Below are 25,285 nucleotides of genomic sequence, written 5' to 3' on the forward strand. Positions count from 1 at the left end.
ACCCCTTCCCTATACACAAGCTTGCACATCTCTTTGCACAGGTGTTCCATTTGTTTGAGGTCTATCCTAAATAAAGGATGCCTCCATATGACAGTGGATATATCTGTGTTGTGAGCCACTTCCCACGCGGACTTTTAATTCTCTCTTTTGGAAACTTAATTCTTTCCCTTTCCCTGACCTAAGGGTCAATAACTGTAACGGAAGAATCCTCTATGGCAAGGGTTTTTCTCCGCTACTGAGAAAACCTGACCCTCTTCTGACTTCTACAGCCTTGATGTTCTCCATAAGAAGAAAAAGGTGAGAGGAAAACCTTGAAATGAAATCCGAGAATATAAGTGAGGGGTTTATATGAGCTTATAAACCATCTGTTCTTTCAAAAGCATTAAAATGTAATGTGTTGAGGACTATGGTTTACCAATGCCATCCTCTAATTATTATTTTTTTTTCTCCTTTTCCTCATTTTCCTTAACCCTCTACCACCTACCAATCACCTGTCTTTCTTCTCCAAGTCCAGTGTGGACTTGTGCAACTCGAAAACTCGTCTATGAAAAGATCAACTGATTACGATTGATCGTAATTGATCAACTGGCTTTTTTAATCCTAAAAATGATTTATCTTCATCCAGAAAGTGCCTAAGCAGTTTTGAATAACTAGATTTAATTTTTCTGGTGAAACGTAAAATAGTAATTTCTTCAGCCAGGGTGAAAGGAAGATCGGGCATTAATTTTTTTATCTTTGTTTCCATATTGCAGATACCGTAATAACATAATAGTATTTTATATCATCATGCAGGACTGAGGAAATCTGTATACATAAAATCGTACTTTAATCAAAGGAAAAAATAAAACTAGACACTGAGTTGTACTCTTTGTTGCCACCCAGCATATGCAATGTTTTATGTTTGCAAGAGGACCTGGTCATGGTTTCATCCCAAAACAACAGCACATGGAAGCTCCCCTGCTTCAGCTGACCAGTCCTACAGTCAGATCACTCCCCAACTGCTTCCTATCGGACTTTATAGCCTCTTTCATTCCACGCCTACTTAATTTCATTTATTGCTTTATTCTTGTGTCCTTCAGCTGTTCCAATCTGCCCTTCATGGTCATAACTAAATACAATATGTGAACATACAAAGGTATTTATGTAAATGAAAATCAATACACTTCCCATTTTCAGCACCATCCCTTCTTGCTTACATTGGACATTTTAAGTACATTTTATTTAAATGCTAACAACTTTTCATTCTTGCCTGGGAAGTATAATGATCTTCTTGGCTCCCTGCCCCCTGCATCCCTCTAATCTTCACAGCTATAGCCACTTAGCCCCATCTGGAGGTTCAGCTTTATTCCGCATTTTGGAACTAATCTTGTCTCTAGGCCGGGGGCGTACAAGATGTCCTAGCCAAAAGCCAACTGATTCAGCATCCAGTCAGCCTTGCTGCTGGTTTCATTCTGACCTTGTAATTTATTTCTGAGATCTAGACGCTTGTCTCGGCCCCTCGTAACCAGGGCTTGGCTTTCTACACGGGTTCCGGCAAGCGGGTATCTATCCAGCCTCTTGCCCGTATCTGTCTCTGTTTTCCTGATAACCAGGTCCCCGATAACCGACGTTCTGCTTTGCCCTTGTCCTGTTCCCTTTTTAACTGAGGTTCTTTTTATCTGAAGACTGGGACTTCTGACCTACCGTTGAATCTTTCCGATGCCGCCAGCCTCGTCTCCATCTCCTCATTCCACCTGCCCTCACGCCTTAGATCTGAGCATTTGCTAGGATACCTGGAGTGATGCTGCCTACCTGGACATTTTCCCACTGCCTGCTGTAGGCACCTCCCTTGTCACCAGCTCTAACCCTGCAGGTTTTGCATCACTACGTCTAAGCTGCCCGCAATCTGGCTCTCTTATTATTCCAGGCATGGCGGGAAAGAAATATGATTTTAATTGCATCTTTGGTTGAGTTGCTAATGTTAACACCTTGTGGTTACCTTCACCTCAGATCTTCACTGTGACCCTGCCACTCAAACCCTTCAAAACTCAGTTTCTTCTTCGCAAAGTGAAATAATGGTGGAATCTACCCCTAGGGTTATTTTGATGGTAACCGAGAAGAAAAAGTATACAGATGGACCAAACCCAGAGTCAGTTTTTAGGTACTATTTATCTCATTTCTTAAATCTTTGCATTTGCAAAGTGAACTATGTTACTTAAGGATGATCACTGAAGAGAGACTAGGGCAATGGAAATTCTTAAGAAAGAATTAGGAACCCATGTGAATTTTTTAAAAGTAAAATAATTGACACAAGATAATTAACAAAACTGTTAACCACAGATGTGGTCACCAGCAAACATTAAAAGTGGGATATTTAAAGGATACCTTTCCTATCTATGTGTTTTAATATATAATGACTATGATAAAATGGAGCCTAAAGCATTTAGGGAGCAAAATGATTCTTTGAGTCAGTCGATTATTTTAGAGCAGTGTTTCATGGCCATTTGGGGAGTTTTAGATAAGTAAAAATTTAAGCCCTACTTCTCTGAAATTCTGACCCATTGATTTTGGAGTGGAACTAAAAAATTAGTGTGTTTAAAAAATTTCCAAAGTGGTTCTGATGATCAGCTGGGTTTGGGAACCATATGTTCATTAGCCATTAAGATGCCCAAGATGTTCTTAGGAAAATATGGATTTACCTCAGGATGGTTAAACCAGTATGTAAACTCTCAACTGGCTGCTAGCTGCCCATTGGTGAGAAATATTTGACAGGTACAGAAATGCCACTGATGTCTGCCTTTGTTAAAGGGTGGCTATTTTACAGGGCTATGATCTTTACCTGCAAGCACCTGATTAATTTACCCTAAGAACTCCAGTTGCTCCCTTGGAATCCTTAAAAATCCCTAAAATGTTTCAAGTGTAGACTGTTTCACTCTTGCCAAAATTACCTTGCTTTCAGCTTTTTCTGCTTGTCCCTTAGATGAATTGTTCCCTCCACTCACAAAAGTTTGATTAAAATTATTTTTTTCTCCCTCAAACTCTACTGAAACATAATTGACACATAACTGTATGAATTTGAGGTGTACAACGTGTTGATTTAATGTGCTTATATATCGCAATAGGATTACCACCATAGTGCTAACTAACAATCCCAACACATCACATAATTACTATTTCTTTCTTTTTTTTTTTTTTTTTGTGGGGAGAACATTTAGGATTTAATCTTAGTCAACTTGATCAAAATGATCATTAACTCTAGACGGGGATCCCTGGGTGGCTTAGTGGTTTAGAGCCTGCCTTTGGCCCAGGGAGTGATCCTGGAGTCCTGGGATCGAGTCCCAGGTCAGGCCCCCTGCATGGAGCCTGCTTCTCCCTCTGCCTGTGTCTCTGCCTCTCTCTCTCTCTCTCTCTCTGTCTATCATAAATAAATGAATAAATAAATCTTAAAAAAAAAACTCTCCTCTAGACAAACATAGTCTGCATAATGAAGAAAGCAAAGGGCACTTGGCTGTTTTCCTGAAAGATACGTGCGTAAAGTGAGGTGTGTAAATGAAGGGGAATGCAGCCTCTTTCCACCATCATGCCACAAAGACCTCAGTCTGAACTCTGGGTTGTTCCCTTTGGGTATGATGAGGGCAGAACCAATACCCAGGGATGCCCAGAACACTAACATTTTGGGACTCATGCACAATAATAAATGTTATTCATTATTTGTTCAGAATACCTTTACAGACGCTGAGTATGGCTCAGATGAAGGAAGAAGCTGATCCTAGAAATAAGCCCAGAAGTCATTCCTTCCTTTACCACCTTCCCAAATCAGCTCTGGGTGTGCATCAGCATACACTCTTAAATAAATCCTCTGCAGGGACCCAGAGTCACCATCTTAGAAAGCAGACAGCAACCATCCATTGTTTATTGAGCACGGTTGTTGAGAGATCTCTGATGCGTATGATGTTTCCATCGCTTAACGTCGACAGTATTTGGGGGTCTAAGTGGTATCTTAAATGTATCTCATCAAGTAATGCTCTTAGCACTTGCATGGTTAGTCCAGCTCTTAATTCAGCTTCAGAAATTCCTTACTGTTATTATGGCCCTCCTTTTCCCCCCTTAGGAACTGGATAAGACAAAATGCTGAAAACGTCTTTTAAGAGATGGTTGGTGGAGTAAAAAGAAGTTAGTTCTTGCTATACCGTTTGTTTAAAGTATAAGAACACGTTACCAGACATCCTCGGCATCTTCATCACATTCTGCACCAAATTGGCAAATGTCACAGGTTGAAGTCTCCTTCTGACTGGTTTCTCCTGAGCCTTCATGAACTGGAATAAGGAAGAAAGTAAACCAGAAGCATTCAGGTAAGTATGCTCAATACCAGCACTCTAAGACTATTCTGGACCAAAGCTGCCTCTTTTCTGACAGACCTGTTTGCTTTTGGGTCCTCAAAGAACGTCTCATTCACCTCCTCTCTTCCCTCAATTTAAGGAAAACACTGGCAATAATATGCCGCCCATTAGGATGTAGTAAACACTTCAGCTTTTTACAAGCGGAATGAAACAACGAACAAGAGGGTTTACTGGATTTATCAAAAAAGCTTGGTTAATAAATAGACCATATGAAAGGGTTATTAATTAAAAGGGATTTAGACTGTTACTTGCCTAGAGGACACATCTAGTGCTTACTTTATAAACAATATTTAGCATTTTCTCTTTCCTAAGTTATAGATTTTTTTCATTCAAAAGCTTTTTTTTTTTTTTAATTAAAAGAAATTTAGATGGGCAGTCCTGACTTGTCAGATATGTCTTCTTTGTTTTTCCTCAAGGTGTTTAGTACTTAAAAGGAAAATATATTGATGTTAAGTTTTTAGAAAACAGCTTTCAGTTGGTTTATAATTTCTTGAATTTTATATAAATATTGCACAGAGCCTAACATAGTGATATCCTCTAGGACAGTTGTGAATGTATATTTTATTTTAAAAATACGCTTTCTCACTGATGATGATTATGGATATTGGCCTTTTTTTCTCCCGTAAATTACAAGTATGGAAATAAGCAATGTATAACTTGATTATAAAATTAACTTTTCAAAATCAGCACGTAATAGTGTAAGTTGAACTCAAGTATTTTCACCCCAAGGAATGAAAATCTGAGCACCACTTTTGAGAGGATAGATGACTATTTACCCAACTAAGAAATATGCAGTTGAAAGTAAAAACAGTTTTGGTTATAGATGAAAAATTGCAGCAACCTAACTACTATATAGATAATTTTATTCTGTGGACAGATCATATACTTAAAAACAGATGTTTAAATCAAGAGGATCTTTAAAAAGTGTACTTCTGCCAAAGGTTAGGTATTTTCAATAGAAAGAGAACATAAGCAATTAAATATGACATTGGCTCCAATCTTTATGAACCCTAAAAACATCTTTAATAAGGACACATGCATTAATATGTGCCCTGAAACTAACAAATCCAGTCCTACTTACTTTGTCTTAATATGATATTTCCCTCATTGCTTCTTTGTCTATTATTACCCTACAAAAGCAGAGGCCTTACTCTTTGGTTTTCTTTATTTTACTGCTTTGCAGACAAGCAATTTGATTCACACACACACACACACACACACACACACACACACGGCAGAAAGACATCTAGGAGAGTTCTCTGTTTTATAGTTTTTCCAGGAAAGATAGAAATAGTTTTTCTGAAGCAATTCTTTTCTCCCTGTTCTTGATGGTTTGCACTTCCATTTCAAAAAAGTCACGATTTAAACAGATCAACCTCAATTGCAGAAGTATAGATGGTCTAGTTTTAGATTTGGAAGTCTTCAGAAAAAGGCGCACCTCCCCAGAACGAAGAAGGCGTTTCAGCCTTTGAAAGAACAGACCACACTTCTTACGCACTTTATGACTTTAACACAGGCAGGACGGTTAGAGTGGGCCACGGGGACGAGAAGGAAGCTCGGCCTCTCCTCGGGGGACACGGAGCAGCTGCGGCCTCTTTATTACTTTCTTATTATTAATGCAACACAGAAGCTGCTAATGGGGGAGAGCCTTTTAGTGTGAGCAAGATTAGCAGCTTCCAGACTAAAACTGGCCACCACTCAGGAAGTACGACCTACGCCTGGCCAAGGTCCTTAATGAGCCCCCCTAGTCCCTTAAAGGCCGCTCCCTGCTCTCCTGCAGGAGATCCTCGGTCAGGGACCTGCTGGAAGCAACCTGGAGGGGGGGTTGTGCTCCCCCAGCACAACTAATCCATTTCCACGGGAAGTCACAGTACATTTCTGTAGATGGACAGTTATTGGCAGAATGAAGATGTTTGCAAATTCTCCCATAAGGGGGAAAAGCGGCAAATTCAGAAGTAGCAGCAGCAGCAGGGCCTCCATCAGTACACATCCTGGGAAGTCATCCACGATGAAAACCAAAATCAAGTCCTTCCATGAACCTGAAGCACAGGCTTGCCCCTTCTTTGTTTGTTTTTGTTTAAAGATGTTATTAATTTGCCAGACAGAGAGAGAGGGAGCGAGCACAGCAGGGGGAGCGGCAGGCGGAGCGGGTGAGGAGAGCAGCAGGCTCCCCGCTCAGTGGGGCTCGAGGACTGGGAGCAGGACCCAAGCTGAAGGCAGACACTTAACCCACTGAGCCACCCCCCGATTCCAGGCTTGCACCTTCGAGATAAACAAATCAGGCCATTTTCATCTCACCAAGTTGACTAGTGGTTCTTAATGGGGCTCAGTAACTCTGGTAAATTTTGTTTGTTCATTTATTTATAGTTTTTTTTTTTCTTTTTTTGGTATAACTGCTCTGGGATATCCTCGGAGATACTGAATTTGTAACTTTGATGCTTGGATATGTATATTCTTAAAAAAGGGACCATCCCTGTGTAAGACCTAAGGAGCCCCTCTCCGCCCTAAGGAGCCCTGGAAGGCCCCGGCGGCCCCCGGCATCTCTGTGCAGGCCCGGGGACGGCTTCCAGGCGCCGAGCACCCGGGCGTGTGATCAGGAGGCAGATTCTGATCCAGTTGGGGTCAGGGGTGCCCGAGGTCACGCCGCTCCAGGAGCAGCAGGTCCGCAGACCACGATCGGGGGAGCAAGGAGCGACCGCGGTCTGCAAACCACAAGTGGCCACTTATTAGTGGGTCGAGAAGCAGAGTTAGTGGGTCCCTCACCAGAGTTTCTGTAGACACGAAACAATATACTAGAACAGAAAACGCCGAGTGCACCTCCTTTAGCAAGTACAGGCCTTATTTCATGACACCGCTTTAGCTACCCGTATGTCCATCCACACAGAGCTGCGACATAAATTCCATTTCTTACTAAAGGTCACAGTCATAAAAGCTTGAAAACCACTGATGTAGCCCACGGAAGTTGCTCGGTAAGTGCGTATTGATAATCGGACTGTGTTTTCTTCTCGTTCTTTCTATATTACCAGAAATGAGAAGGGTCACTTCTTAATCACTTGTGTTCACCCACTGATTATTCGGGAATAAAATTCATTTATCCTAAAGTAGTATTTCCGCTACGTGTTTGCATTTGAATCCTTTCATTTTGGGGAAGTAAAATCATTATTTCCCTTTATCGTATAGAAACTTAGATCTCAGCAGGTGACTGAGGGAAATGTGACGGGTGAAGGACGGAGAGCTCCTGAAAGCCTGTTTTATCAACTGTGCTGCCCGATGGTTAGGATGGATTTAATCCTTTAGGATTCTGCATTGGGAGATTCTAAGAGATAATCAAATTACTTCCCTCTCAATGCTCTTTGCCCCATCGGTTTCATCGGGAGGTCACCGAAGTTCTTTTACTTCCACCTTATTCTGGACCCATCTGGGTGTTCACACTGGACGTGCCAGCATGAAGAACGTGTGCCCTGTTCTCTCCCTGACCCACCAGAGTGGCTCCGGGGTCTCTTAGAACATCCTAACCTGTGTTAGGTTGTTTGTGAAAACACAGTGAAATATAATGTACAGCTATTCAACGCCACTTACTTTGCTAAAAATTGCAGTAGAATTTATATTTGAAATGCTCAGATCTTAAGTCTATTTTTCAATTTGGAAGAATGCATTTCAGGACAAGGAACAAGTCTACCTCCCAGAGGGCTCCTCTGTGCTCCGTCCCAGCCATGGTCTTATTTTTTGTCACCACTGATTTGTTTTCATTATTTTAGAAATCACATCAATGGAATCCCACAATGTTGAGTTATTGTGCCCAATGGTTTTTGAGATGAACTCAAGTGGTTGTGCGTATCAGTAGTTTATTTCTCTTAACTGCTTGATAGTCAAAGGAATGAATATGTAACAGCCTATTTATTCATTTTCTTGTTGAAAGACATGATTGTTTTTAGTTATTAGCCGGAAATAATAACTGTGTATTTATTAATAAAGCATCCATAAACATTCTTGTAGGATACTTTTTGTGCATATTAGCTTTTATATCTCTTGGACAAATACCTAGCAGTGGTATAACTGGGTTTTTCAAGGTAAAAATTATACTTGTTTCTCTTTTTATTCTCGAGTTGTAGGAATTTTTAATATATGTTGGGTATCAATTTCTGTCAGATGTGAAAGCTGTCAGGTTATGTGAAGTAGAAGTTGAGGTTCTGTCTGTTTTTCCCCTATGAACATGATTTTTCTCGCTTGACCTATGAATGTAGTGAAATATGTTGATTGATTTTCCTTTGTTAAGTCAACCTCTCATTCTTGGGATAAGTCAAACTTAATCATGGCATATAATCCTTTTATGTAACGCCTGAATTGCATTTGACAATATTTTGTTCAATTTTTAAAAATCTATGTTCATAAGATAGACTGGCTGTAATTTTCCTTATATTGTTTTTGTTTGGTCTTAGTATCAAGACTTAAAATTGTCTCATGATATGAGCTGGAAGTGTGCCTATTTCCTTTATTTTATGAGAGAGTTTGAGTATGATAGTATGATTTGATTTCTTTATTTAAGGCTGTTTAAATGTTCTATTTTATTGATTTCTGATTGATTATTGATTTTTATAATTTCCTTTGTGCCATATGCCTAAAGTTTAATTTATTATTTTTCTAGTTTCTTAAAATGAAAGCTTGATTTTATGCCTTTCTCATTTCTAAGACAGTCATTTAAATCTAAAAACTTTCTTCTAAAGACCAGTTTAGCTGCAACCCACAAATATGGATAAATTGTGTTTCCATGTGTTCATGTTCAAAATACACATTATAATACCCTTTGAGGTTTTGTTTCTCTGATCCATTGATAGTTTAGTAAGTAGGTTTTTAACTTCCAACTATTTGAGGGTTTTCCAAGTTATATTACTTTTATTTCTGTTTAGTAACTTTATCATGGATGAAGAACATATTCTGTTTAATTTAAATCCTTTGAAATTTATTGAGGATTGTTTTATGGCTCAGAACCTGGTCTATCTTTTTGAATATTTCATATGCATCTTTGAAGTTGTAACCTCTTTTGAGGAGTGAGTTTCTATAAATGTTAATGAATTTAAGTTGATGGTTAGTATTGTGCACATCATCCATCACTATACTGAGCTTTTGTTTCATTGTTCTATCTTCTCCGGAGAAAGGAGTGTTAAAATCTCTCTCAATGACTGTAAAATTGTTTCCAGTTCTCTTTTGCTTTTGTTCTTTTGTTTTGTCCTGTATTTAGAAGCTTTGATATTAGATGTATAAACATTTAATAGTCTAGTGTCTTCTTAAAGAAGTGACCCTTTTATCATTATGAAATGCCCCTTTTAATCTCTGGTAACACTATTCATCTTGAAGTCAACTTTGTTCAGATCTTTAGCCACACCAGCTTTTTATTTGCTTATTGTTTCTATCCACTTACACCCAACGTGTTAACATGTTTAAAGAGCATTTCTTGAAAACAATATAGAGATGGATCTTGATCTTTTTTTTTTTTTTTTTTTTTAATCCAACCTGAATACGTCTGCATTTAATCAGGGCATTTAGTCCATTCACTTTAATGCAATTAGTGATATGTTTGGTTGTAAGTCTACCATCTTGGTGCTTGATTCATATTTGGCCAATCTTTTTGGGTTCCTCTCTTTTCTTTCTGTTTTGTTTTGCTTTGGTGAGTCAAATATTCTATTTAATTCATTTGATTTTATTTCTCTTATTTTTTTGGTTATACTTTTTATGTTATTATTTTGGTGGTTGCTTTAAGAATGACAATATCCATCTTTATTGCTTCATGAACAGTTTAGGAACTTTATGATAATATATTTTTGACTATTACTGGTCATATTTTACATTTTTATTGTCATATATCATGCTTCTACCTATGCTGCCAAATTCACATTCCTTTTTAAAATTAGTTTGACTTTACACTGCTGTCCTACTCAGTTTGGTTAATTTCTATGGCAAAAGCCAGAGATTTCAGTACTAATAAAGACTCATGCCTGTCATTGTTAAATGACTGACCTCTGACATGCATTTGCCCTAACTTTTCAAACTTACTTATAGTCTCACATTCTCCATGGAAGATAGTATTGGGTTATGAAACTTATCATAGACTGTTTAATTTTTTCCCATTATTTTTCTACCCTGTTCAAGAAAAGGACCATATATTCCTTTCCATAGCCATGTTTTCATTGAGTTCCATAATATCATTGTTGGTCTTGTGACTTGCTTTTGCCATTGAAATGTGAATGGAAATGAGAAGCTATATAAAAGTCATCATGTGGATTTCTACTTTCTTGCTCTTTCCCTTTGCATGAGAAAAAATTCATATTTCAGAATAGAAGTGGTTCCTTTAACCAAGCCCAGAATGAAATGATATTCTGAGCAGAACCACAGTTGAGAGTAAGACATGAGAACAAGAATTATGCCACTGATGCTATAAGCCTCTGAGATTTTCAAGTCATTTGTAACCATAGCTTTACCTTACGGAAAGATGACTACTAAGATGTCAATAATGCTATTAATAAATTCTAAGGAAAATTTTTTTCACACAATTTTCTACATCTCAGATTTTGGTTGTATTACTTACGTACACAACCCTAGATCTACTTTTAATTCTCCCCAAATCTGCCTTCAAACTTTTTACTATTTATTTTCTATACTAGCATATATTCTGCAATTGTTAAGGCAGGTTTCTTTTTTTCATTTTTTTCCACAACATAGCAGTACCCATCCCAGTCTATGCATGATTCCCATGTTCTCACCATGTAGCTCTCTAGTGTATTTCTTTGACAGATATATAAAGTGACTCATTTAAGTTAAGCGTAGCATAAACATTAAATATAATAGAAACATGTATGAATAGAAACCTCCACATGCATCAAATCTGAAATAAAATAGGCAGTCCCTAAAACACCAGATTGTATCGACAAAAAGAAGGAAACTTCTAAGCTTAAATATGACCCATATATATACTGGTTCTAAACTTAAATTATTCTAAAATTGAAAAATAATACACAAATTTTATGTAGAACTTAATCTGATTTTGTTTCAAAATCTTGAATGCATTTTTTTTTCTATTTTATAGCTAGTATCAATCTAGTATTCAGTGTTCTTTCTTTTCTTTTGTTCTTTCTTTTCTAAATGGGTAGAATGACAAAGTAATTCTTGGCAGACTTAATTTTTTTCCACTTTGTTTACATACGAAAAGACTTATCAGTGATAACATTCAATATATTTATTGTAACTAAAATTACTTTGATCACCAAATTATAAAGATTTTATTTATTTATTTGACAGAGAGAGAAGGAGCACAAGGAAGGGGAGTGGCAGGCAGAGGGAGAGGGAGCAGCAGCCTCCCTGCAGCAGGCTTCTTGTGGGGCTCCATCTCAGGACCCTGGGATCATGACCTGAGCTGAAGGCAGATGCTTAACTGACTGAGCCACCCAGGCACCCCAATCATCAAATTATAAACAGTAATTTTTTTCAAATATAAACAACATTGTTTTCATTCTGAGTAATTTGCATAGCTTACTATTTCATTATCACCAAAAGGCTGAACTTTATTTTCCAATGAAGGAAACATTTCCCTTAGTAGAAAGAAATTTTAAATCAAAACTCTCCATGTACTTTGATTGGTACAACTTGTCTATTTTGCCTTTTATATGCCAGTTTACCGCTCATGTGCCTTTCCCACATATAAGTTGAATTTAAATGATGGGAGTTGCTAACAGTTCCTAGAGACTCAGACAGTTCCAAGCTGTGGTTTTTTGAGCCATAGTCATGTTCTCTTTTACACTTTCCAATATTTCCCTAGAAACCTCAGTAGGATTTTAAAGAAAAATAAGAATAAGAAATATTTTCCTTTTATTCATATTATAATGTGAGGATATTTGTTATATGAATAATAATTACACCATTACATCATATTATGGAAATGCTAGAGCAAAAGAAGTAGCATTTTGGTCTGCTGTTTATAAAACTAACACAGATTGTGTATATGTATCAGTGCCACAATGCAGTAAGATGTGTTCAGATTTTAGGGAGGAAATCCATTATTTCTGCTTCATTTTAATTAAAAGATGTACAATTCTACTGATAATTTTGAATTTTTAAGTGATTTAGATGCCAAAAACTAAAGGAAGGCTGAAATTATAGTTACACATAATGATTTAAAATTCTAAAAAACACATGAAAATCTAAGAACCAAGTTCATGACTGAGTAAATGTTTTTTTTTTTTTTTTTTTTTTTTTTTTTTATTTTTTTTTTATGACTGAGTAAATGTAATCTTACATTAAGCACTCCAGAGAAGAGATCATTACAGAAAATTTAATTTTTCATAATTAAACTAGTTTGCCAAAGCTTGACAAAGCTTCTTTAGAAATCACACGTAATTTATGTGCTGCACAACTAAAAAATAATTTAAGAGATTAATATGATGCTACTATGTTGAGGCACAATTCTATGGCCATCATTGAAATCTGACTGATTTTATTCAGTCCCTCCTGACCTAGAACCAAAGATACTTGGTTGATTAGGAAAAAGAAGCAACAGAGAAATACAATAAGGAAAGAAGAGATGAGAGAAGGGAGGATAAGAGGAAGAAAAGAAGAAAAATGAAAAGGAAAAATGCTTATTTAGTTTGATATCATGCATGCCAGAACTGATAGGGGCAAGTTACTATGCCAGACTTCAGGAAACTCTATCAGATCAATCATCCCATAGTTATAAACAAAAATACTTTTATTCTTCTCAATATATTTAATTTTAATTATTTTATGCAAATTCACATGAATAATTTAAATTTGTTTCTTATTAATGCCTAAAAGATGAGAAATTTATTTTTCACCTATAAATTAGAAACACTGGCTTGGGCTAAATGAGCTACTGTGGAGCATGGTGAATACTAAATCCCATGAGAGGAGACTGAGAACAGATTAGGTGGTGAGTGGAAACTGCAAACGCGGGGGACAGTCTTGTACAGAGCTGCTGACGAGGCAACACAGAGCGGGGCATCTGTGGGATAAGGATGTAGAGTCAAGAAAGGGATTTTTCTGTAGTCGAGGCATCACCGTGTGCTGACAGGAATGACGGATGGAGAGGAGCAAGTGTATGTGTGAGAGAAGGAGGACAATCAGACAACGGTCCTGAGAAGGGATGGATTTTCATGCAGGTGTAGTGGTTGGTCTCAGAGGTGGGGACACGTCTTCCCCTCCAGGAGGGATAGCAGAGTATGTGGGTGCAGATGTACGGACGAGGGGACCCTGGAAAGGGAAAGATGAAGCAGATCTCCTCTGGTTGTCTTCATAGCCTCCACTGTGTCTTTACTTAAAAGAAAGGCCAGCGGTTGACAGGACGTGTTAAGAAAGGAGAATAGGTGGGGGACCCCGGGGTGGCTCAGTGGTTGAGCCTCTGTCCTTGGGGGTCCTGGGATCAAGTCCCATGTCGGGCTCCCTGCGTGGAGCCTGCTTCGCCCTCTGCCTGTGTCTCTGCCTCTCTGTCTCTCTCATGAATAAATAAATAATCTTTAAATTTAAAAAAAGGAAGAAAGGAGAGAAGGTGAAATACTGTAGGAGAGTGAATGCAAATGAAGACCGAAGGCTTTTTAAGTCTTTCTTATACTAATTTGTTGCTTTCCAATTCTGTGCTCAATTCTTCCAATTGCAATCTCTGATGAATAAAGATATATCTTTATTAACTTTCACTTCTGTATGTCTTTAGTACATGACATTTGGTATTGATAACTTAAAGGCATTTTGTGATGTTGAAAGTTTCCTTTGCATCATCAGATAAAGGTTAACTGGGCAACAGGGTTAACTCTAACCTAACTTAATACTTGTTTTGGTAAAGGGGCTTCACAGTTTGGTAGCGTTTTACATGCCATGTCTACTCCCCAAATATTTTCTCTTTGCGTCACCACTGAGCTAGTTGAGATCCACATCATGCCACGCTGAGACTTCTAACTACAGGACCTCCGTACTTGCAAACTTGCCTCTCTTAAATAGATCTCCCACGTATCTTTTTGAAATGCAAATCTGATTATACCATTTAACAACACTGAAAATGACTTGAAGGAACCTAAAGGCAGTTGCATGGTATACGGAATCCAGGCCTAGGGCTGAGACAGCTGGATTTGGTTTGCCTGGATCCCCAGGTTGCTTATTTGTTAAACGAGAAGCCTGCCCTGTTGAGTTTACAGGTCAGGGTGAAGATGAAATGGGAGGGTGTGTGAAAGCATTTTTCACCCTCTAACTTGCTCTGCCACCCTAAGGGGTTGACATTAAGAAAGTGTTACAGGTGAAAAGGTCATTAGGTTCTTTGAAGGATATTTAAGGCCTAACATCACCAAGACGAAGTTCTGGCCGTTGTAAGTGGACCTGGACTGATGTCGAAGTAGGAGTCTTTGTGGGAGCGGGGAAAGAAGAATCTCAAACAAATAGCAAAATAGAGAAATAAGAATATTGAGAAAATCAGAGAGGAAGTCTTGCACCAAAACATCCTCATTCAGTTTCTTCTATTAAGGAGTAAAAAGGATGGAGGAAAGTGCAGGTGACAAGTGGAAGGGAAGTCCCTGAAAGATATGCTCAGAAAATACCAGAGCTCCAGGGCTTTCTGTCCTTAGAAACAGAGATCTTAGAACAAAGAAAGCACTAAAGTGATATTTTCTTTCTTTTTTATATTGATGAACATAAGACTTCAATAGGGCTTTATCTATTTTTCCCCACCTAATCTACGATGGGCCTTAGTTTTCACTGAAAGCCTGAAAAACATATTCCATCTGGTTCTGACTTCCAAGTCCAAATGAGACTTAAAAATGAAATTTATAAAGATCAAGACTTGTTTAAATATATAGCATATTGATATAAATAGGCCAGTGAAATAAAAGAGCAGCAGCAATAATAGAGCCAGTTCTAAGAGGTCACAGCATTTCATAAAGTTGGTAGTTAAAGCAATAAAGCAATAATTTTTCTGAATTGCCCGTAATATTTTCCAGCCTAGTTTTGCCATTCGAAGGTCCAGCCTTTAATTTTGGGAATCACAAACACTAAAATAATAGGAAAATGTCAGGCTGGAATTCAGTGTTTGTGATTAGCTTGTGATTAGGTCGGTCTTGAACTGGATCTAGCAACACATCTTCCAGCACACTCATTTGTTCTATACTGAGAGTCCTTGTTCCGTTTCTACAATTTCCCTTCTTCCTATGGGCTCTAGTTGGTGGAGTCTAGTTACTCTTGAGATTTCTTTATCCAGTTGACAGCTGTCTTTCAAGTTCTCATTTCAAATCTGTAGCTTACTGCTGACTCCCTAGTCATCTTGAAAACCTCTCTTGTGATGCTCTATTTTGGAATCAGCCCCTGGTAGCAGCCAGGTAAGGCAGGCCTCACTATCCTGTTTCACTCCCTCCCAGCAAAAGTACTTTCACATATTTTATTTTATTTCAAGTCAACATAAACAAATGAAAACGAGAAAAAAAAATATATCCTCAAAAGTTTAAGGTTAAAAAGGTCAGAATCATCCAATTTGAGGTGTGAAAGAAGACATGAACGTCTTCAACAAAATGGAAAAAAAAACACAAAACAAAATAAAACCCACAAAATGGTCTAAGAAAGCTAAATGCTGGAATAGGTTAGAAATTGACTTCAAACCAATCAATATGTCTACTTACGGAACCATTAGCTCAGTCTGAATCTGCCAAGTGGAAAGAATGAATAAATGTGGAAAGGACAACTAGACTTCTTAAAAAAATTGCACGGAATTTAGAGGAAATTTTACTGCCATTAGATTGCCAGAGATATCCAGAGATAAATGGAAAACGATAAAAATTTTAAAATTAACAATATTCTATTCAGGATTTCATAATGAGACCAATTTTCTCAACTCCAGGTTTTTAAACTCAGACTACTTTCATTTATAGTTTCATCAAGATTCACGAACTTTTTTATTTTTGAACACCTTACACCTGTATTGTAAGATAATTGAAACTAAATTAGTTTCCTTGTTTTTGCAGATTTGGGGAAAATATCTTGTTTTAGGAAAATTTGCTGTTTGCCTAAACCATGAAGATTTAGGTTTAATAAGGACTGCAGCTTATTACTTTTGTTTAAGTTTTGTTTTCATAATTATAGTATCAAAAACATGTATGCTGCTGAGTGAAGTCAGTCAGTCGGTGAAGGACAAACATTATATGTTCTCATTCATTTGGGGAATATAAATAATAGTGAAAGGGAATATAAGGGAAGGGAGAAGAAATGTGAGGGAAATATCAGAAAGGGAGACAGAACATAAAGACTCCTAACTCTGGGAAACGAACTAGGGGTGGTGGAAGGGGAGGAGGGCGGGGGGTGGGAGTGAATGGGTGACGGGCACTGGGGGTTATTCTGTATGTTAGTAAATTGAACACCAATAAAAAATAAATTAAAAAAAAACATGTATGCTAAAATTATCAGGTATAAAAATATGATTTTACTTTGTGAATAAATAAAAACACATTGGTAAATATAATAGACCCAAGAAGGAAACATGTTAGAAGGGCAACCCATTTGTATTATAATATCAAGAGTTACACTGAGGTGGAATTAATAACAAAATTCTGTTTTTAAGCCATATTTTTGCAGAGCTTTACTATTATTCATTTAAGATTGTAGTTTCAGTTTAGAAGTCAATGAAACTTTTTTTTTTTTTTTCAATGAAGCATTTCTAATGACTATGAAATACTGGTCAATAAGCAAACCTCAATGATACATATTATATTTAAAAATATGAATCTTTTTTCTTTTTAGGATTTTATTTATTTATTCATGAGAGACACAGAGAGAGGCAGAGACATAGGCAGAGGGCAGAAGCAGGCTCCTGCAGGGATCCCGATGACGGACTTGATCCCAGCACCCCAGGGTCATGACCTGAGCCAAAGGGAGATGCTCAACCACAGAACCACTCGGGTGCCCTTAAAAATATAAATCTTGATTATGTTACAACTCTGCTTAGTTTAAAGGTTTCCTTTACCTTTAGGATAAAAACCCAGTCCTTACCACTATATTTAAAGTCTTTTATGAATTACCACCAGCCTATCACTCCAGCTTCATCTCTAAGTTCCTGGCTCGCTCCTCATGCTATAGCTGTACCTGCCAACTGGCTGGGATTTACACACGCAGTTTCCACTGTCTAATGGGTGATTCTGATTCGAACTTGGAAGACTCACTCGGCTGTAGCGCCACACTGTTCAGGGAAGATGCCCTCACTCTCCTCCCTTGTTCTTTACCCCCAGGCTGTGTTCTTTACCCCAAGCTCTTGGTTTGTGCTCCCAACACCTTCTTTGTCCTTATCACATTGTGGAAGTAGAGTTACTTTCCTGATTCTCCCAGTAGTCCTGGGAGTTTTTCAAGGTCAAGTCATGTACCTTATTTGCTTTTATGTCTATTTTTAGCACAGGACTTGGGAGATGATAAGAAGCAGTGGTCAGAGGGGGGCAGAAGTCCAGAATTTGAGGCCTTTGTGTTGTAGCAGTCCCAGGCAATGACAACTTGTGACCATATTTCCAGTCAGCTCAAAGGGAGTTGAGCAGTCTGAGGAACTATGGGGCCAATATTGAGAAGAAATAGAAGACAGACTCTGTGGTAGTTACATGTTTTCCAAAAAATGTTTGGTACAGGGCAAGATGACCTTTCCTCAGGTGTTAGTAGGCCCCTGGAACCAGTTCTGGCTAATGACTTGTTGAGTGGCAGTGACTGCTGGTTGAGGATCTTATCTACCATTGAAGAGCACCGAGAAGGGCAGGAATGGAGGCCCAATGAGGAGGCCATGGCACAAGGACAGCAAAAAACTGATAGATGTGGCACAGAATTTGGAGAGAGAGTGGAAAAGATCTACTGATGGGTTAGGTGCAAGCATGAAATCAACATTCAAGAGAGCTGCTCCATCTGTCAGGTCCTTGAGTGGACTGCCATGGGCAGAGTCCTCTCCCAGCACCTCACCCAGTTAACCTGTAGTAAACACGTATTGAGAATAAAAAAATAAACCTTGGTTCTTTTAAGCCAGTAAGTTCTAGGAGATGTTTGTTTCTACTGCATACCCTTGCATAAGCCAGCATAACTTGAACGTGTCAGAAGATGAGGCGAAGAAACACGAGTGCAATCTGTTCCATTGTGTTGGTTTCACCAACTCCCAGTTACCCTGGAACAGACTATACGAAAGTGAGCCAAGCACTGATTCATTGAGGACAATGGCAGTGATGTGGGGTTCAGCAGCTCATTCCTAAAGTATGGGAAAGGGTGGTATCGGCAAAAAGCACGAGTTCCGAAGAAGCAACAGTTTATTGAGTGATTATGCCAGCTTTCCTTGATGATGGTTTGAAGATGAAAGTATGAAGACAGAAATATATGGCCGCTTCCTAGCTTTATATGGGAAGGTAGGGAAGTAAATAAGGTTTGGGGGGTTATTATGCTGTCACTGGGGAGAATATACAAAAAATTATTGAAACACTTAAGACAACTTAGCCTCACTCTTTCACTAGAGCTAATAGTTACAAAAAAGGGGGGGGGCAAGGATATACTAAGTTCCTATACCCTTAAACAGGCCCCATTTTATTTTCACCAGGCATATAGGAAATATTTCCTACTAATTACTGGCATTTTAAAAGCTATGCTTACATGCATGCTTCTAATGCCTTAAAACCCTTTGACGTAAAGGTCAGATTGCAGCTGATTCGGGGTATCCCCAAATGGAAAACATTTTTTTCCCTATCTCAAAATGCATTCTGCTTCCTGCCCAATTTCATACCCACAAAACATTCTGTACTGTTGCTTTCATTTTCCCCAATGCTGCTTGGATTTCTTCATGCATATTCGTATTTTTAGATCAGATAAAATGAATAGAAGTTTCTTTCCCTGAAAAATATGGAGTTTGATTCAAAGAAAATGTTAATTAAACGAAATACTTAAAGTCTTGTGAAATATTGACATGTAGCAACTAATTTTGTCTCTATACTCAACTGCTTTCCCTTTGTGCATCTCAAGCACCGTTCTTATGGAATTATGTAGCTGTGCAAGCACCGGTATTGGCAGCATTTTTAAATGCAAGAGAAGGGGGATGGAGGAGGGATTTAAATGTACTAAACACCATCTCTTTCAAAATACGCCTAAATATGAGTTAGAACTCAGGGGCTTATCGTATCTTTACTGCGTTATATTCATTTTTAAGAAAAACCACCTCCAGATAGAAATCCTTTCCACCAACACAAATCAAATGCAGGTATCAAATGAAGAGGACTCCTCCTGCGTTGTAAAATTCCGTGTCAGAAACATGGGCTGTCTTTCATGACAACAGCTTCATACCTCCTCGGCTCCCACACTGCCTGACAAGCAGGTCACAGGGAAGGTTGTAAACCACATTCTTTTGCCTAAAAAGTGATTTCAAAAAAAAAAAAAAAAAAAAACAAAAAAACATGTACTTTAGCTTTACTCTTAAGAGGGTCAGATGGTTGAGGCAGTGATTTGCTTGTGTACAGATGAGCTGGTGCAAAGGGATGGAAAAACATGCAGGTGAAGAATTTCTAAATGCGGAAGGTGTCTTTGAAAGCCAGCCTCTATCATGTATCAGCCACACCTGCCAGAGACACAGAGCAAGGTGAGCGGACCGTAAGCCTGCACAGTCTTCTTAGTGAAGAGAGATCTGTGGGTCGGATACAACAGCCAAGACTGTCAATTTTATAGTATATGTTCTTAAAAGCGGCTTTCACATCAGTTTTAATGCAACTGGGAAAGATTTCAACATTTTTTTTTTTTTAAAGACAAATTACTTGGCTTTTTCTCCTTCTTAAAAAGCCCAAGACTATATATGTTAAACAGCCACATTAGACTGGAAGTAAAAGTAAGAAGCCAGTTGTTGCATTCTTGGTGCATAGAAATGTACATTAAAAAAAAAACGACGAGTTTGTTTAGTGCATCTGTTAAATGATACAATATCCATATCTATGATTACTCCAGAGATCAAATTAAGAACATTCCTCATTTGTTGGTTGGTCCTCTAAGGAAAATACAGGAAAACAAATGCTAATCAAAAGATTAATGGGCTTCTCAATGTATAATACATTAACTACCCCTTCAAACCTTTGGGAAGCAAAATAAAAATTAAAAAAAAAATGTTGTCTGACATCTTCTTGGTAATTATTGCACTGTTTTAAGGTCCTTGTCAATATGAATTTGACTAAGTCTGGGAGTTTTCTGAATATTCGTATAGCCATCTAGATAGAAACATCATACATAGAAATGTTCCTTATTCCAGAACAGATGAACCTCCCAGTGGTGAAAGATTTACATATCTCTGAAGGTTTCTTACACCCAGCAACATAACTCTCTGATGGTTCAGTGCCTGAAAGAGTGGGCTGAGATCACTCACCAAATAAATCAAATAGTTGGCTGGCTACAAGAGTGGGAGCCTATAGTAATCCTTTGCTTTCAGACATCAGATCTTTCCCCTACTAAGTCAGTAGAGAAGTTAACAGTTCTCTGGCGTACCCAACCCCGAATATCGACCTGCCTCACGTTGCTGCTGATAATTCTGAGACCGACTTAGGCAACAACTATATCTGGTGTTAACATTTCAAACCACAAATCCCGAATCCTTGCTATCTGGAAGGAAAAGGTGGTGGCGAGAAGGCTGGAAATGTACTTTGTTTCATCTCTAAACACCTTGAAGGAATCTTACTGAAACACAGAAAATCCACTTCAGGGGGATGATCTTAAAATATTCTATAAACATTTATTGAATGATGATAAAACCATGTTTTATGTAACTTTTTGGTTAACATTTGACTAAAAGCAGCATTTTACATTACTACAGTAAAAAGGAGTCTTTAAAAAACTAGAAATCAGGTGCTGTAGGATCCCATCGTTCAATACGGTTGCCAGCAGCCCCCGTAGCTGCTTAAATTTATGGTAAATTAAAACGAAATAAAATAAACAAAAAATCCAGCGTCTCAGTTGCACTTGCTCTGTTTCAAGAAATAAGTGCAACATGTGGCTAGTGATGACTTCTACTGGACAGGACAGATGCAAAACATTTCTAGCAACACAGAAAGTTCTCCTGGACAGTGCTGCCCAAAAAGATGTACTCAGATACAGCAGATGATTGTATTCATGAATGTTTTGTTTTAGAGCCTTTCAACCTATATAATAAAATAAGAAATGGAACTACTGCCATTTTCGTCTTCCCACGAGCTGAAGACCACATCTTACCCCGACGCATACGTGTGCGGTATGACTATGTGTGTCACTTTTGATGTATGTCCCTCGGTAAATAGACACAATAGAAATTCTTAATGAACAAAGCTTTGTTTTCTTACCGTATCTCAAGGTGCTCAAAACATAGCTATTTTCTAGTTTAGTCTCTGAACGTGCTGATGAGGGGCATCAGTATCACTGGTGTCAAGCTCAACAGATTAGAACTAGCACAATTGAGCGAATGTGGTTTTAATGGGTATGTTTTGTTCCTCTGTCCAAGGCTCTGCCCACCAACCTGCAATTATATTTATAATTTGGATTAGTGTGCCTACCTCATACACCGAGATTAATTATCGTGCCTGGAGTACAGCACCGGTATAGACACACTGCTTAGCACAGATCCTTGGAAAAAATGTTTCTTTTTCATGGGGACCTAATTCTTCCATGTATAAACTTAGCCATGTGAGTTTAAACCAAGACAACATGGGAGCCTTGAGCAGTATATTATTTGTAATAGGACAGGCTTGATTTTTGTTGGCTAAAAACTTCCTACAGAAGAATTATCTTCCCAACTGACATCAACAGGCTTTTCATTACTAGCAGTTTGAGGAGGGAGATTAAAGCAAAATGAAAGCATATAGAGATTTAATTCTGTGTTCACATCTAGAAGCAGTGATAAGCTGTGGATCTGCCATTACCTTGATATTGTAGAGATAAATGGGTATCTGAATAAATAGAAGCCTCTGGTTTCTGCAGCTGCCACTAACATATCTCACCCTAATTGCAAAATACTTCTTTTTGCAAACACTAGAAAACACACTGAGGAAGCGAACCTCAGCTGGTAAAGAGGAGATTTTCAATTGCTAAGTTTTCTAAATTAATTCAGTGTGAGAGATACCAAGGATGTCATTTTATCCTTTATACTTTTCACTTTGTATTCTGTGTGTGAGGAAGGAAAGAACTACTTCTATGGTTTCTCTGTGGGTAAGAACTGTTTTATTTTGCTCTGTGCCCTACTACTCACATGGTGAGGCACTTAGGAAATATTTATGAACAGAAGAAGGAATAGGTTTGGCTGAGACAAGAAAAAGTTCAATTTTTAAGTTTACTATTTACAGGTAGGTATTTATAGTTATAATATTTCTTTGCTCAAATATATGTCTACATATTACTTTCTTACATTTGAGAAAATAAGTGTGTATCACTGTCCCTCCCACACACCCTCCCTTCCTTCTCTCTCTCCCCAAGTCCTTCTCTTCCTCCTCTATTGTCAACGGGAGTTTTAGATAATCAATCACATTCCCTCCCGATCGTGAAAGTCTGAACCACAAAAATATCTTCTTGTTTATTTACTTAAAAATATGATGACATTGAGAAATTAGGCCAAAACCAGATATTGAATTTTTAATTTAATGATATCACCCATTTCTCTAGTCATTTATTCCACCAACTTTTACTGAACACCTTCTATCTGGTAGTAATGGGGGTAGAGTAGTGAGCTAACTAATGTTCCTGTCATCGTGGAAATTAAACTATTGTGAGGACTTTTGAAAACATTTTTGAATAATTTAGGACTGCACACATTCTCTTCTGGAAATGAGTGAGTTCATTTGCTCAGTTAGTCCAACTCATCTCCCTTACCTCACTACTACAACCACTTTCACAAGAGAGTGAAACCAAAGGAGCCAGTTTTGCAGAACCGAACATTGATATTGTGGAATCTGGGCTCTGGAGGGGCCCCCCACAGATTGTGAAATGGCATGTGGGTGAGCAGGGAGCAGCCGGTGAGCCAAAAAGTGCACAGAAAAGGCCTCGGTGTACAGATAGGCTAGGAGTGAGCATCAAGCTCAAGGCTCAGTCTTCTGACCACACGCCATCCCTCACGATTCTCCAAAAAGGGCAATCCAAGCTTCAGTTTGACCCTTTTCCCACTCTTTTTCTTTCTTAGAGAAATTTGGTTTCAGAAAATGATATCTAAATGATAATGTGTCATTGTGCTGATGAGTAGGATTACAATGCTTGAGACAGATAGACACAAGCAAGAAAGGCAGCTAGATGGCAGATCAAAGGCATTTCTTGACCAGAAGATGGAAAATAGCAGTTGGGAGTTTTAGCAAATGCACTTAAGAATCTAGAGGAGCTTCTCAGGCATTTATTAGAAGCTAATTCAAACCCGGAGGAGGGTTATGGAAGACTTTGTGAAAAGCACCTCTTAACTGACCAACTGTCAATTTAGCAAAGGAGAAAATGCCTCAAGTACTCCATTATGATGATGATCAAATAAACGGACTTTGATTACTATAATAATGGTAGAATAATTTATAAAAAAATCTCTGGTTTTAGATATGAAAAGAATTCATAACTGGTGATCATCTGTAAAACCTACTGCGGAAAACTACAAGTATAATTGCCCAGTGATGCCAATTTATTTTTTCCTTTCTCAAACTTTTCAGGTGATCTAATATAATGAGGAATAATAATCATTAAGGTTTGATCATGCTAATATGATTTTCTGGATGGCTTATTAACCTTCCAAGGATGTCTTTATTCTATTTCTTGATCATTAGATCAGGCAATAATTAGGGCAAGAATGAGGAATGCCAATTATATAATGATATGTGAGGAGATGCAGAATGGTATCCTGGATATTCAGACTTAGGTTTCAAGTTTGGCTACATTCATGTATAAACACACACACACAAGCACAACTTGCTGATTTCTAATAAGAAAGAGATTGTTTATTATTATTTATTTATATATTTATTTATTTATTTATTTATTTATTTGATGGAGAGAAAGCACAAGCAGGGGAGTGGCAGACAGAGGGAGAGGGAGAAGCGGGATTACTGATCAGCAGGGAGCTCCATCCCAGGACCCTGGGATCATGACCAAAGCTGAAGACAGATGTTTAACCAGCTGAGCTACCCAGGCGCCCCAACAAAACATATTTTAAAATATGATTCAAGTATTTTTCCCTAAACTGAATCTGGTCCCATGTGTGTGAGCTCCAGAAAATACAGCCGCGAGTAAACAGCCTCTATTTAACAGGTCCACACAAAGTTCTCTCACCTTAATTTGTACTGAACTAAAGTCTTTTAGGAACAGCAATACGTTCCAATTATGACTACATGTAAACACTCATAAGAAAAGAATGATTATTCCACAAGGGTGGTTGATTTTAGAAAGACAATGGAATTACTGAGGAATGATGGGCACTGGTATCATGGGATCTAAGCTCAACTCCAGGTAAACTCTGTACTACATAGGCCTTTGTGCAGTCACTGAAGCTCTCTGAGCCTTTGTTCTATCACCTGCAAAGTGGGGATAACAGCAATTATTGCAGGGATGTTACAAGATTGGATGCAACATACCTACAGATCCTGATATATACTCAGACTTTTAATAAGTGGTAGAAAATCTTATCCTTTACCCTTCTGAATGGGGAGCTATTTCTTTACTGAATTAATTTACTGGATCTGGACAAAGATATTTATATTCAAATCTAGTCTTTTGTGTTTCCTGTCATCCTGAAATAATTCCAGTTGTTGGATTTGGACATGAATGGAGAGTAAGAATCCTTAAAAACACCATTTTACCATGGATGTTAAAGATATACTGCAGTAGTGCTTTTGATATGAATCAGGAAAATTTGCAATTTATCACTGCAGATTCTCTATGTCTATATTGCAAATTAT

General features: G+C 38.0%; 1 protein-coding gene across 1 annotated transcript in view; it reads right to left on the reverse strand.

Moving 5' to 3' along the window:
- Nucleotides 1-25,285, reverse strand: part of TMEFF2 (transmembrane protein with EGF like and two follistatin like domains 2) — a 222,134-nt gene that overhangs the window by 88,229 nt on the left and 108,620 nt on the right. Inside the window, exon 5 of the mRNA XM_038585208.1 lies at nucleotides 4,199-4,295. Coding sequence (XP_038441136.1) covers nucleotides 4,199-4,295 — 97 coding nt within the window. The remainder of the gene's footprint in view (nucleotides 1-4,198; nucleotides 4,296-25,285) is intronic.

This window comes from Canis lupus, chromosome 37 (genome assembly GCF_011100685.1).
Source record: "Canis lupus familiaris isolate Mischka breed German Shepherd chromosome 37, alternate assembly UU_Cfam_GSD_1.0, whole genome shotgun sequence".
Lineage (NCBI taxonomy): Eukaryota > Metazoa > Chordata > Mammalia > Carnivora > Canidae > Canis > Canis lupus.